At 43.5% G+C, this 14752-nt stretch overlaps 1 protein-coding gene across 1 annotated transcript in view; it reads left to right on the top strand.

The window, feature by feature from the left end:
* Positions 1-12945, top strand: part of TSPAN7 (tetraspanin 7) — a 131351-nt gene extending 118406 nt beyond the window's left edge. The window contains exons 6-8 of the mRNA XM_005889424.3: positions 3795-3878; positions 11661-11733; positions 11985-12945. Of these exons, the coding sequence (XP_005889486.2) occupies positions 3795-3878; positions 11661-11729 (153 nt within the window). The 3' untranslated portion in view covers positions 11730-11733; positions 11985-12945. The remainder of the gene's footprint in view (positions 1-3794; positions 3879-11660; positions 11734-11984) is intronic.
* Positions 12946-14752: the final 1807 nt, after the last annotated feature.

Genomic DNA, 14752 nt, shown 5'->3' with positions numbered 1-14752 from the left:
GCCATCCCCCCAATCCTACTTTACATTTTCCTGAACATCTCAGATACCTTAAAGAGGTACTTTCCCCTCACTTCCTGTTTACTCTCCTATCTGGCTCCCTCTCCGGAGAAAAAGTGAGTGACAACTGAAATTGGCCTAGTTTAAGTTTCATTAGGTATTCTCATTGAACGCCCACTTGAACTTTGAACTTCTCAGACAAATTACTTCCCAGGTCTGAGTCTCTTGACACCTTATCTATAAAAGGTAGGCGAGGGACCTCCCTGGTGGTCCAGTGGTTAAGAATCTGCCTTCCAATGCAGGACACAGGAGTTTGATCCCTGGTTGGGGAACTGAGAGGAACTAAGACCCCACATGCCATGGGGCATCTAAGCCTGCACACCACAACTAAAGACCATGTGCCCCAATGAAGCCAATGGTGCCAAATAAACATATAAATATTTTTTTTAAAGGCGATGCATATGGAGTGGGATAGTCTTGTCCAAATCACTGGAAGAGAGCAGGCAAGAGGTGAGAACAGTTAAGCAGGATGTTTATTGTTTTGAGGACAGTTTTGGTTTTGCTACACACAATGATGAAATGGCCATAGATTCAGTTAGCTCATAGCACTGACCAAGCCCCTCCCACCTAGGAATTTCTTGCCAGTTTTTAAAGCCGCCAGGGCAAGAGGAAGACAGAAAGTTATTCTGAGATGCCTCCTCCCAGAGCCTGCCGCGGAGCAGCCGTCTACTCTTGCTACCGAAAAGCCTGCCACTTCCAGGTGTTTCCCATCAGAGACTCTGTTGATTTAGACTTGCTGAGAGGCTGAGCAAATTACCTGTGCTGTTTCTGGATGTTTCTTAGGACACTTAGCAGGTCTCTGTGGCTGGATCTCACACTAGACAACCAGGCTTTCATTTTAGGACATGAAATGAGATCGTTATGGGCAGATAAGATCGTGGTTTCCCGGAGAATTTAAGGTGGAAGACAAACATGCACTGGGGTTGTGGGATCCAAGCAGTTTGGGCAGAGCTAGGCCAAGTCCTCGGAGAAGGCAATGGCACCCCACTCCAGTACTCTTGCCTGGAAAATCCCATGGATGGAGGGGCCTGGTGGGCTGCAGTCCATGGGGTCGCTAGGAGTTGGACACGACTGAGTGACTTCACTTTATTTTTCACTTTCATGCATTGGAGAAGGAAATGGCAACCCACTGCAGTGTTCTTGCCTGGAGAATCCCAGGGATGGGGGAGCCTGGTGGGCTGCCATCTATGGGGTCGCACAGAGTCGGACACGACTGAAACGACTTAGCAGCAGCAGCAGCAGCTAGGCCAAGTCCTGGGAAATGGGCTTGTGGGTCCACAGAGTGAATGACGAGAAAACACTGGAGACAGAAAGCATTTACTGAAAGCTGGATCTTGTATTGTTGAAAAAACAAAGAAGCTAATCACTTTCATCTTCTCATCTTAACTAACTCTCTTACTGCTATAATTTAATTGGTTCTTTCTTTGGAGTGAAAAGTAGTGGGGGAACTTAGAGAAGAGTGCTTCTCCAACTTTAATGGGCACGTGAAACATCTAGACATATTGTTAACATTCATGAAAAGTTATTAAAAATGAGTGACCCCAGGATCTGATTCTGATTCAGTAGGTCTGGACTGAGGCCTCAGATTCTGCATTTCTAACAAAACCCCCAGGAATACTGCTGCTGCTCAGAGAAAACCCCGCTTTGAGGAGCCAGATTTTAAAGGAATGATTTTGCTACAGTTGTGCTAACACAAAGCCCTTACTTCATTTTTCTGGTTTCTCTTACTGGTTGGAATGGGCTTATCAAAAATAATGTGACTGACTGAATGGAGAAGAAATCATACTTTAGGAAAACATATTCACCTTATGTGTAGAACTGAAGTTCACAGCAACAAAACAAAACAAAACTATTCCAAAAACAAACCGATTCCAAACTATTTTGCAGAGTAAGAAAATAGACCACATGACTTCTCTCTGGTTTCTATTATTGGGCTTGTGCTTCTGTATTTTGAGCTGATGTAACACTGGTGGTCTGAACTTCATCTCTCCACCTCCCCCACATCACTGTGGGGAAGAGATACAGCAGTGAACAATGACCAGCACAGAAGAACACTATCTTAGCTGTTGCCATTTGAGAAAGTGCTATTAGTGCTATTATGAACAGAATATCGACCTCTCTTCTTATTTGACTTCTTAACCTGAACTGACCTCCTTTCTGATACCTGTTGGAAAAGAGTGCGATGTATAATTTCACTAGTAGAAATGAAATTAGTGAGCAAGCTCCTCCTATAAAACTTACCATGAACAACAATACACTTCCTTTGCCCCCCCGCCCCTGCCCTGGCCTTCAAATTTGCACCAGGTAACCGAGGAGCATAGTTTATTCATTGCATTGAAAACATGTGTCAAAGCACTGCTGCTAAATGAATGCATCTTTCTTTGCAAACAGAATATGAATGCATAAAATATCACTTACTAGAAGATACAGCATTGATGGGATTTTCCTAGGCTCCATGAGAAATGTTAAATCATTACATTTTGAATTAAAAAATGGGAGACATGTTTTTCGTTGTTCTTGTTCTTCAGATATTATTACAATTCAGTGGGCCTTTCTTGATAAACTACAATCCTCTGGACCCTGCTTTTGAAATGAATGTCTTGATTTTTCACAGGCTTCATGCATTCAAGTTTGAAGCCCTTTTCCAGAGAACTGGAAAAAGACCATATTTTCCAAAGCTGAATACATCACTTCAGAAGGCTTGGTTGATTTGGCCCAGTTCCAAAGAAAATCAAAATCAGATCATTTGTTTTAAAGAAACTGAATTTTATCCATTTTAAACTAAACAATTGAAATTGGTAAAATCGGTGTTGGTTTTAATCACAACATGGGCTCTGCCTGCAATGCAGGAGACCCAAGTTCAATCCCTGGGTCAGGAAGAGCCCCTGGAGCAGGAAATGGCAACCCACTCCAGTACTGTTGCCTGGAGAATCCCATGGACAGAGGAGCCTGGCAGGCTACAGTCCATAGAGTTGCAAAAGAGTTGGACGCGACTGAGTACAGCACAGTTGGGCAATGCAGCAGCTTAATCACAACATGCAGAGATTCCACAGGATGGCAAAGGGACACTCACTTCATTTTACAAATGAGGTTATTGACAGAGAGGGAAAGTGACTTGTTCAAGGTCACACAGTAAATCTATGGAAAAGTGACTCTCGAACATAGGTTTTTCCCTACTAAAAAAAAAAGTAGCAGTCTTTGTATGAAGAACCCTAAAGTGCCATAAAGTTGGCAGGCATTCAACCACCTCCTTCTAACCAGATTTCACTTTATCTATGATTTTGTCATTTGTTGTGAAAATGCTAGTAACTGTGTTTATCATGCTGAGCTTTCCTGATCAAGGATGCGGGATGCTTTTTCATCTGTTCAAAGCTGCCTCTGTATCCCTACAGCATTGGTCTCATAGATCTTACAGCCTTCTTGTTCAGTTTCATCCTATGATGGAAACATTTGTGAACGAAAGCCTATATCTTGGATTTGCTTTTAGATACTCCAGCCAGGGGATGAGTGTTGAAGCAATTGAAGTGAAACAAGACTGACCATATGTTCATTGTGATGTTAGAGGCAGGGTCACTTGGGAGTTTGTTGTACCACCCTCTGTTCCTTTTGTTTGTTTGAAATTTTTCATTGTATTTGCGAAATGAAGATTGGGGTGTATGTGTGAGTGTGGCAAGATAACCCAGGCCCATTTGGCCTGGATAAAACATGTCTCTGAGACTGTGTCTCTGTGTTTTCAGGGTTGTTATGATCTGGTGACCAGTTTCATGGAGACCAACATGGGAATCATCGCTGGAGTGGCTTTTGGGATTGCATTCTCCCAGGTAATCCTGTGGTCGGGTCTAGCCTTTCCTCTGTCTCCTGCTCACTTTTCGTGGTCTGCAGATTCTCTGGCGGCCTCCCTGTGCCTGGGGAAAAGCTGATGGATGGGGTCAGAACTCCTTGCTCATTAATCCTCAGGTCATCTGTTTATTGATTTTCCTTTTTCAACTTAAATGAAGTTTTGCCATCGAGGGAATATCGGTTACAGTTCAACTAATGACTAGCTCCAGAAAAACAACTCGTTTCTTCTGTAGGTCAAATGGAGGTTAGCTGAACAAAGTGCTGCCTTAATTGGAGCATAAACAACTCCAAACATCAAATGGCTGATTTGGATTTGGGGGGAGAGGCTCTTTTCCTGGTTGACCTGTCCTTTTTTGATTTCTTAGTTCCTGGGAATTGTGCATGAGATCTCTTCCTTAAAAAAAAAAATGTAGCGAACTTCATCCTGTGATCATTATTTTGATCTGAAGGTCTGATTGTTGTTTCTTAAGAGGAAACTGAATTTGTGTATAGGAAATGTTATATCCCTTTATCTCCACTTGGCCTCCAGAAAAGAATGAGAGAAGCAATTATGCAAACTAAGCGGGCCACATATACTCAAGGATGCAACATGGTTAAGTGAAATCTAAAATTTTGCCCACCTTCACCAGGCAGTGTGTTGTCCCATGGGCTTCTGATCTCCTGGTCAGATGATAGAGCATATATACCTAACAACAACAACAAACATAATGCAGAATTTTTTCAGATGAATAGATCATTTTTTCCAACAAAGCCCAATTAATGTCACCTCAATCATGTTGCCATGGTTCTGGTTTTACCTGCCTGAATTCTACATCAGCCCTCCCAGACTATAATTACTATCCCCCTGCCCCCGCAGGCCCCAGACCTCTTTCCTTCTTGCTGAACCAATACAGATACACTTTAATCCTAAATTTGTTCCTAAAACTTTGCTGTTGAAATATGGCATATACAGAAAAGTGCAGAAATTGTAAGTATACAGCTTAATAAGTTATCATAAGATGAGCCTATCTGTGTACTTACCATCAAGGAATAGCACCTTAGCCTGGCAGTTTTTGCATATGGAGGGCCTAGCCTGAGGTAAGTCAAAAAGTTTTTCTGTGCTGCCTAGGAGAAACCCTTGATGCAGGGCTCACTGAGTTGGCTCTGTGGCCCTGTGGACAGTGAGAGAGGGAAGCCCCAAGGAAGCCTGAAACAGACTCTCTCCACAGAGACTTTAGGTCTCATCAAGGTATTCCAGAGTTGTTGGGATAAGAAAACAAAACCCAAAACCCAGGAGCATCACAGAGGCAGTACCATTCACCCATGTGGCTGGTCAAGTGCAGAGATTTGAGATCTGCCGTGTTCACCTTGGGGCAGGGAGAAGAATGGCCATGGGTGGCTCTTGGTAGTCAGATGCACTGGGAGCTGCAGCTTTGAATGGTGCCAGGAGCCTCAGGGAACCTGGAAGCTGAAGCGGGCTTCCAGATGTCAGTGGATCCAGGGCCTCTCTGGGACCGTGGTGGCCACTTAGCAGATGCGTGTTCAAAAAGAACCAGCCCTGCTGATCCTGGTCACTGACCTTGCACCAAAGCTTCAGCCACATGTGTTCAGAAATTTTAGGACAAGTGTCAGAGTGACACTTAGCAAATAAATGTTGGCTAAATCAATCATATTGGCCTATGTCTTGAGCTTCCAGTAATAAAGCGAGCTTTGCTGAGGAGAGGCCATAGGGAGATCAAAGTAGGTAGAAAAGAATAGAACCCCCGCCCCTCAACTCCCCACTTGCCCCTACCTTCTGCTTACCCTTCTCCTCAGCTGCTCTCATGACATCCATGCTGTCCTTGGTTGGAACAAACCGGTCTTGCACACCTGTTGTCTTAGAAATTAAACATAAGTGTGGTATAATGTACCTAAATGTGGTATAGTGGACAAGGAAAACTAAGCTGAAGTCTAAGCTTTTAATAGACTTGTGAGTGCTCGGTCCCCTGTTAACTAACTTAGCTAAAGACCCTGAGTGCTGGTTTTGGACAGTAGGGGTTTGGCAGGCATTAAATACTTCTCTCCACAAATTCCCAGGTGCCTTTACCCTCTCAAGGCAAAGCCTGTTTGTCCAGACTTGATGGGCAGGTCCTGCTGCCCTATTAATTCATAGCAGGTAGCTGAGTGTGTTTTGATAGAGTACCTCCTCCCTTGCATCTTTGGCAGCTACTCTTTTATTCGAGGGGGCTTGGGGATGGACACACACATACACACACACACAGTCATCGCCTCCCTCACGCCTAACATGAACTGGAAGCCAAGCATCCAAGTCCAGACACTGATATTACTTTGTGATACTGCATTGGAACTTGGTTGGCCTTCTGCTATGGGGTCTCTGTATTTAGCACTTCTGTCTACGATATAATCAGCTTCACTAGACTTGGAAACTGTTAGGCTGGATTAATCCCCCCAAAGCACAGAATGTTACAGTCCTGAGTAAGGATGGGAGAGCTGTTTTCCATAAGGGAGAGCTGAGCGGCTTGCTTGACGTTGGGTGACTAGTGTAGATACAGTTCAGATAATCTCATCTGGTCCACGGCATTCAACATTTAGGCCAAATATAACCCTTGTTCTTGACTCACGTAGCACCTAAATGGAAGTCAGTTTGTGCCTTTATAATGAAAGTGTTTGAGTCTATGAAATTGCAAGGAGAAAGGTCCTCATCAAAAAATACCCATCCTTGTCCTGCCCAACCCTTTCCTCTGCAGGGCCTCCTCCAGGGCCCACAGGCTGCTGCCGTGATTTGTTATGGACCAAGGGTTCTTTTCCAGGACTTGTTTATCTTTTCTGTATCGAGGACAAGACAAAGCTGTCAGTAGCCTTGATGAGACATGGCTAAATAAGGCTAACAGAATTTTTACCTATTCCCCTACTGTTTTCAGGCTCTGAAACAGTCCCTAAAAGTATTTATATGGTTTTGTTTTAAATCGGATTCCTTGGCATGTTCCTAAAGATGTGGAAGTTTTATTTACTTTCCCAGTTAGGCCATCAACATAAAATCTCTACAGGCATTATGAAAAGTGAAAGTGTTAGCTGCTCAGTTGTGTCCAACTCTTTGGGACCCCATGGACTATAGCCCACCAGGCTCCTCTGTCCATGGAATTTCCCAGGCAAGAACACTGGAGTGAGTTCCCATTCCCTTCTCCAGGAGATCTTTCCGACACAGGGATCGAACCCAGGTCTCCTGCATTGCGGGCAGATTCTTTACTATTTGAGCCCCCAGGGGAGGCATTGAGAAGATTGAAATTTTAGACCTATTGTTAAGCAAGTTGTCTTTTATAGCTTTGTTACCTGGCCTCTCTTTGCCCCTCAGGGATCAGGGACTGGCCCGTTTGGTGGCCACGGTGATTGCAGGGGAAGATACCCCTGCCCCATTTCCTCTAACAGCCCTGGTCTTGGTTGAGCTAGACTCCACCCTCTCTCAGCCCCTCTCCCCCACCCCTTGGCCTCCACCCTGTTCCTGGGGATCTGCAGAGCCCCATTGACACGATCCCTGTTACTGGAGTTCTCTTTGTGGGGAAGCTTTGAGAAAGCTAGAGTTGGCCTTCTGTGAGTCAAGGGCCTTTTTTCTCTCCTTCCCTCTGTGGCTTCTCAGTTCATGAAGGTCCTCCCTGAGGCTTTCGTGACCCAAAAGAAAGCAGAATATAGTACAGACAAGGCTGAGTGGTAGAAATAAAATGTTACTTCCAACAATTAGACGAAGGCTAATTACAAAGCCTTAGATGACCAAATACCAGGAATCTGATCTCAAACTCCCTAGGCTGTATGGGATTTGGCATTTCACCGGCCACGAGGAGACGGAGAGGTGGCTCTGGGATCTCTGTCCTGAGGCTTTTTAGCATAAGAGGCAAGCTCTCCTCTTCCTGTCTCTCTCTCTCTGGGGGTTAAAGCAGAAGTTTGTCCCTGTACCCACATCAGATCAGATCAGATCAGTTGCTCAGTCGTGTCTGACTCTTTGCGACCCCGTGAATTGCAGCACGCCAGGCCTCCCTGTCCATCACCAGCTCCCGGAGTTCACTCAGACTCACGTCCATCGAGTCAGTGAGGCCATCCAGCCATCTCATCCTCTGTCGTCCCCTTCTCCTCCTGCCCCCAATCCCTCCCAGCATCAGTCTTTTCCAATGAGTCAACTCTTCGCATGAGGTGGCCAAAGTGTTGGAGTTTCAGCTTCAGCATCATTCCCTCCAAAGAAATCCCAGGGCTGATCTTCAGAATGGACTGGTTGGATCTCCTTGCAGTCCAAGGGACTCTCAAGCGTCTTCTCCAACACCACGGTTGAAAAGCATCAATTCTTCGTCACTCAGCCTTCTTCACAGTCCAACTCTCACATCCATACATGACCACAGGAAAAACCATAGCCTTGACTAGACGGACCTTTGTTGGCAAAGTAATGTCTCTGCTTTTGAATATGCTATCTAGGTTGGTCATAACTTTCCTTCCAAGGAGTAAGCGTCTTTTAATTTCATGGCTGCAGTCACCATCTGCAGTGATTTTGGAGCCCACATACTCCCGCCTTAACACATCAGCCCCAAAACATACCTCTGTTCTTGAGGAATTTACATATATTTAACCTAAAGAAAGGTTTCATCTAAATAAGGATGGATTTTTCTATCTATAGAATAATTGGGTCTAGTGGCAAGTGAGCATTTGGTCCTGATTCAGACTGAGGAAGAGCCTGTGTCTTTACCTTTAATAGGTTTTCAGTTATGTACCTAGAAATAATCTGTTAATAAATGGTATTAAGTATAGCATGTTCCCCCCTCCCCATTTTCCTTTAACTTGGGGATAAGGGAAACGAGAGATCAAAGTTCTCTCTCAAATATGGTGAAACACTGTAGCAAATGTGAAATCAGTAACCCTGCAAATAATTCAGAACACCCACCGTATCCCAGATTCTAGTTTTTCTTACACCAGAATTAACTAGAATAAAAGCCAATGTATGTAAACTAGTGTTTTCACAGAGCTTGTATATACCCCAGCTCAGGACTTTTTTAAGGAACAATTTCTTAGTAGATGTTAAAAAATAATTTTTAAAAATCTGTCTTCTCCCATGAATGAACAGAAGAAGGTATGTTCTTGCCCTAGAAATACAAAATACAGTTTGAAAGCAAATAGCTTTTATTTTTTACTTATATTTTTAAAGTTATTATTTCTGTGAGAAAGTCTGTCCAGTGCTTTAAAAATGATACTGTTTCTGTTTGGGGGTAAAAAGGTGGAGGAACACACTATATTGCCTTGAAAATAGGCATTTTAGATACAAGAAATACTGATGCATACTACAGAATGTTTTGGCTGTGTGGCTTGTGAACTGGCATGGGGGCTGAGAGCACTGCAGACCACTGAATACAGGAGCATTGCAAACTGTGAGGTGGCATGCTTACTACTCTAAGTGCTGAAACATACAGGAGGTCACTGAAAGAAAAACCTGAAGTGCTAATAAGCTTTACAAAGAAAGGAGTGTCTAGGAACTTGAGATCAAATAAAGTGATGCCCACTGAAAGCCCTCTCCCTGAAGTTTGCAATGTAAGGCAGGAAGGGAGCCCTGGTGGTGAGAGGCAAAGGAGTTATTCTGGAGAGGAAAGGGTCTAGGCTGGAAAGGGGGCTCTTCTTGGTTAGAAGAAGAGGCTGGAGCCATAAACTGTGTGGGCTTCCTGTATGGTTTGAGGGGGGTTCTTTAACCTCTCTTGAACCCATTTACTTATCTGAAAAATTGGGATGGTAGTACTGCCCAGGTATGTACTAGGGATTAAATAACTCGGTATTCCCAAGTGTTCAGTGTGCCTCTGGTTTTTGGCTGGCATCTGATTTTTGAGAGTATCTAAAGTGTGATCTGGTGTATATTGGTCCTGAAAAATAGCAGTTGTAATGAAAAGAGACAAACTATAAGGTTCAAAATCCTTGTACTCATGGAGGGGATTTTATTTTCTCATTTGGCACGCTATTCTGGTAGCTCAGAGGGTAAGGAATCTTTCTGCAGTGCGGGAGACCTGGGTTTGATCCCTGGGTCGGGAAGATCCCCTGGAGAAGGAAATGGCAACCCACTCCAGTATTCTTGCCTGGAGAATCCCCATGGACAGAGGAGCCTGGCTGGCTACAGTCCATGTGGTCACAAAGAGTCAGACACGACTGACAACTAACACTTTTTGGAGGTTACAGCCATGGTTACTTTGGCCACTTGGTATAGGCATAATACTGTGTATTTTGTGGCACAAAATGATGGCCAGAGTCTTGGTAGGAAATGAGTCCAATAAGGTGGTGACTTTTCCTTACCTGACAGAGGTTATAATCTGCATGTTTTATAGCACAATTTCCATTTCATAAAGGAAGAGAAGAATCTGGGATTTGACCGAGAGGGGGAATCAGGTGGGTTGCAGCCTGCAGGGTTGAGCAGAGAGGAAGGAGAATAGAGTTTGGGTGTTGCCTTGATCAATAGTAGGACCCAGTGTGTAATCTGTAAGATAAGGGTGACCAGATAGACTGGGTGAGTGGTTCTGTCACCTAGAAGTCTGGTTAAAACATCAGTTTCTGGGCCCCAGTCCTAGATGATGCTGATTTGGGTGGTCCTGGGGCCACAGAAGAGTATGAAAGTCACTAAGTTGTGTTCGACTCTTTGCGACCCCATGGACTATACAGTCCCTGGAATTCTCCAGGCCATAATACTGGAATGGGTAGCCGTTCCCTTCTCCAGGGGATCTTCTCAACCCAGGGATTGAACCCAGGTCTCCTGAATTGCAAGCGGATTCTTTACCAGCTGAGCCACCAGGGAAGCTGACATTATACTAGACTGTCTCTCAAGGTCATTGCCACCTCTGAACCAATAACACATGGCCAATTGCTTAAGAAGAAGTGACCCTCACCAGGCCAAGAGAAGCTGCAGACAGTCAGACTCAAGTACACAATCAGGGTCCTGTCCAAAAAGTGCTGATCTTCCTGAGTCAGGAATGAGAACTGTGGTCTCCAGTGAGCAGAACAGATAGAGTGAAGTAACAGCTTTTTATCAGATTCACTTGTGTTAGAAGTTAAGTCAAAGCACGGAGTAGGTAGAAGATTGGGAGGGTGGAAGTACTCTGATACTGGTTGTGCTGAAAACCAGGGGGTAGACATTGGGTGTAGATGGGCCCATTTAGGCCTACAATATCTACATGGTTTAGAGATAAAGAGAAGTTCAAACCCGCCCCCCTCAACCTCACAAACCATGACTTACTTCATGACTTACTGACTTGGCAAACTCTCCAAGAATAGCATCCCATTGTCTCAGGGAAAGAACTATTAACTTGTCAGCCAGGTATGGCTGGGGTATCAGCCTATGCTGAGATAGCTTCCCAGTGCATGTGGTTATGGTTCTAAATTCAACCCTGGCATTCAATTCTACCATACTAATGCCGGGTAGTTACTACTACCTTGCTGTAGTAACTTAATTTTTTTCATTACTCTCAGAACATAGGAACACATTTTAATATTACTTACATGTCAAAAGTCATTTTTCAGTGGTCAAAGTGAGCTAGAACTGTAACCTTATGGCCAGTTCGTGACTTTCTAGCTGTCCTCCACCAGCACCTAGACTTCCTAAGTCTTTGGTCCCACTACTGAAATGAGGCTTGACTGTTTTCCCTAGTGCCCTTTCCCCACTCATGTTCAAAAGCCCTCAGTCGTTAAAAATTATATCTGGGTGGAGGGGGGCGGGTCAAAGAAATGTGTTACCTCAGTGACTTGAGAGCGTGTTGTCTTTTTCCTTCTGCCAACAGCTGATTGGCATGCTGCTGGCCTGCTGTTTGTCCCGGTTCATCACGGCCAACCAGTATGAGATGGTGTAAGGAGGTGAGTGGCGGTGGGGAGGGCTCTCCCTTTGGGGCCTGGACTCCCCCCTTCAAAGGGATGAGGGTACTGCTTGGTCACTTCACTCCTTGTTCTCAGTGGCACTTGGCCATGTGCCAAAGCCTCATTTCTCTGGTGCTGGGCAAGAGATGTCATTACTGCTATTGTGAAAAATATCAAAATGCTTTCTTCAGCTTGTTACCTTAAGTCCTTATTAATGGTGAGTCATTTACGTGTTTTAATTTCTCTCTTAGTCTTTCAAGAATGATGGAATAAGAGACCTGTTTTCAAAAGGAACTGCAGCAATCTTTGAAAGACTTCCAAAGAATGTTAGAGCACAGTACATAATACACCTGTCCTAACCCCCACCCCACCCCGCGTGCAACTGCAACTGACGCTCCCACACAGCCTCTGCTCCACCTTTCAGCCTGCGTCATGCGTAGCATTCCATTTCGTGAAGCCCTGTTGTGCCAGAGTGTAGCCAGGTTCCCTGCATCTAGTCCTAGGGGACCCCGCCCAAGGCCCTGTGCGTGCCAGCTCCTCCATCTGTACTTGGTCCAACTGCAGCTCATTGTAGGTGACTGGTTCTCCACACCATCACTGGCCCTGCTGGGCCCTGCATGTAGTGTGGGAGGCTCCTGTTAGCCCTTGATCATGATTGATAAACGCTGCACACCCCCTAGATATAGATAAGCAGATAGCTATCTGTTCTTTTGGCTTAATCTCCTTTGGTTGGGTTTTCCCTTTTACTAAGGCTCTTTCCTACCTTCTTCAGGCTGCCTAGGCATGTAATACTTTGCAGTTGTCCTTGAGGAGAAAAGGGCATGTGTCACGCACGAAGGAGATTATTGAGCTTTGGGTGGCCTCCTTACTCCTTGCTGTTACATGCCTGGGAACATATAGAGGGTTTAGTGCACCTGTATAACCCTGTTACAAAGCTGTATTGTTGCTTCCTGTGAAGGAAATAATTACTTCTGTTTTTCCCCAATTAATTGCTATTGTGTTATTTTACTTCTTTCTATATTTTTTCTTTGCATTGACATTACGGACATCAAGGACCTCATCAAAATCAATTTAAAAATGAGTGTGAAGGGGGAACAAAAGTCAAGATATTTTTAAAAGATCTTTAAAAATGCCTCTGTCTCGCATGCCAACAAGAATGCATTGATATTGTGAACATTTGTGATACATGTATTAATAAATAGTCATTACAAATTACTGTGTTCTGGTCTTGTTCTTAAAGTTTTTAAACACATTTCTATTCCATTTTGTTCCATAGGACAGGGGTCCCCAACCCTCAGGATCTAATGCCTGATGATCTGATGTGGAGCTGATGTAATGATAATAGAAATAAAGTATGCAATAAATGTAATGCGTTTGGATCATCCCCAAACCATCCCCTCTTCCCCCCGGTCTGTGGAAAAACTGTCTTCCATGAAATTGGTCCCTGGTGCCGAAAAGGTTGGGGACCACTGCCATAGGGGATCGGAGGTGGGCCACTGTACACACTGACACATCCCCCCTTACAAGCTCCAACTCCACTAAATAGCATTGAACAGTGTAAAAATTGAAGGGATAGATTTTTTTTAATGGACATTCCAGGAACTTGAATCATTTATCATAAACAGGATGTATTGTTGGCTGCAAAAATAGAATCTTCATATTTCAGGCTAGAGGCAGAAAGATTTCAGAGTTTTTAAGTCTGAATGTCACTTTAAAAAAGGAAACAAACATCTACTTCCCCTTTTATTGTTCCTAATGATCATGTATTCTTCCCTTCCTTTATTCTTCTCTGGATTGAATAAACTCAATCTACAGAAGAGATGACATCATACCATTCAGTTGTCCCAATGCCATGGCTTATATTAATACTAAAGTATGAAATCCTTATACTTGATTTAAAGAGCATTTTAGCAATAGGTACAGTACATATTATCTGCAATCTATTTTTTTCCTTCTTAATATGTGTGTGTGTGTATTAGTCACTCAGTCATGTCTGACTCTTTGTGACCCCATGGACTATATAGCTCTCCAGGCTTCTCTGTCCATAGAATTCTCCAGGCAAGAATGCTGGAGTGTGTTGCCATTTCCTTTTCCATTCCTTCTTAATGGATCATCCTTAAAAACTAGTAGAAGCATTTATTGATCTTTTCCCAAATAAGAGGATCTTCTCTGATGGAGATGGTGTTCTAACTATATCCACATATTAGTCTGAACTCTACAGGAAGTAAACCCTAAAAGGCTTACAGTATCTGACCCACACCCTCAGATATTCCCTCTTCAAAAGGTCAGCATTTTTAGAGAATTAAGAGATCTCTTCTCTATAGCCCAAAACTTTTCAAAGTTTCATTTACATTTCTCTTTTGTTATATAATAAAATGAGGCTTTTCTGTAAAATTCTAAATAGAGCCCCATCCATGGTTCACCTTTTTGCAAACTATGCATTCACTAGTATACTAATACTGTTATACTTTGGTAAACAAGAAATCTATACACTTTCTAAATTGAATTTGGATCTCACCATTATATAATTTCAGTGTGAAACATTTAACAAAGATTTATTTGACTTTAAAACTATAAAGTATTTATGTTTCAACCTTGCTCAGAAATAAGGTATATTTAGCTTTAAAAGGTATTGCCTAACCTTATTCCAAAGTCATTATGCTAATTCATACTCCCACCACAGAGTAGTAAGGTTCCAGTTTGTTCACACCCTCATCAACACTTGTTATTCTCAGCCTTAGTTTTTTTTTTTTTTTGCCATTCTGAATGTGTGGTGGTATCTCAGTTTGACTTCACATTATAATTAGTAATACTGAACATTCACTTTGTCATTGACTACTTTGATATCTTTATTTTTTGGCCACACTGTGTGGCATGTGGAATCTTAGTTCCCTGGCCAGGGATCAAATCTGTGCCCCCTGCAGTGGAAGCATGGAGTCTTAACCACTGGACTGCCAGGGAATTCCCGATATCTTCTTTTATGAGGTATTCAAGTCTTGTGCGTTTTTTCAGTTATCTT

Source organism: Bos mutus, chromosome X (assembly GCF_027580195.1).
Source record: "Bos mutus isolate GX-2022 chromosome X, NWIPB_WYAK_1.1, whole genome shotgun sequence".
Lineage (NCBI taxonomy): Eukaryota > Metazoa > Chordata > Mammalia > Artiodactyla > Bovidae > Bos > Bos mutus.
The sequence above is the reverse complement of the archived record's forward strand: the minus strand, read 5'-3'. Positions and strand labels throughout refer to the sequence as shown.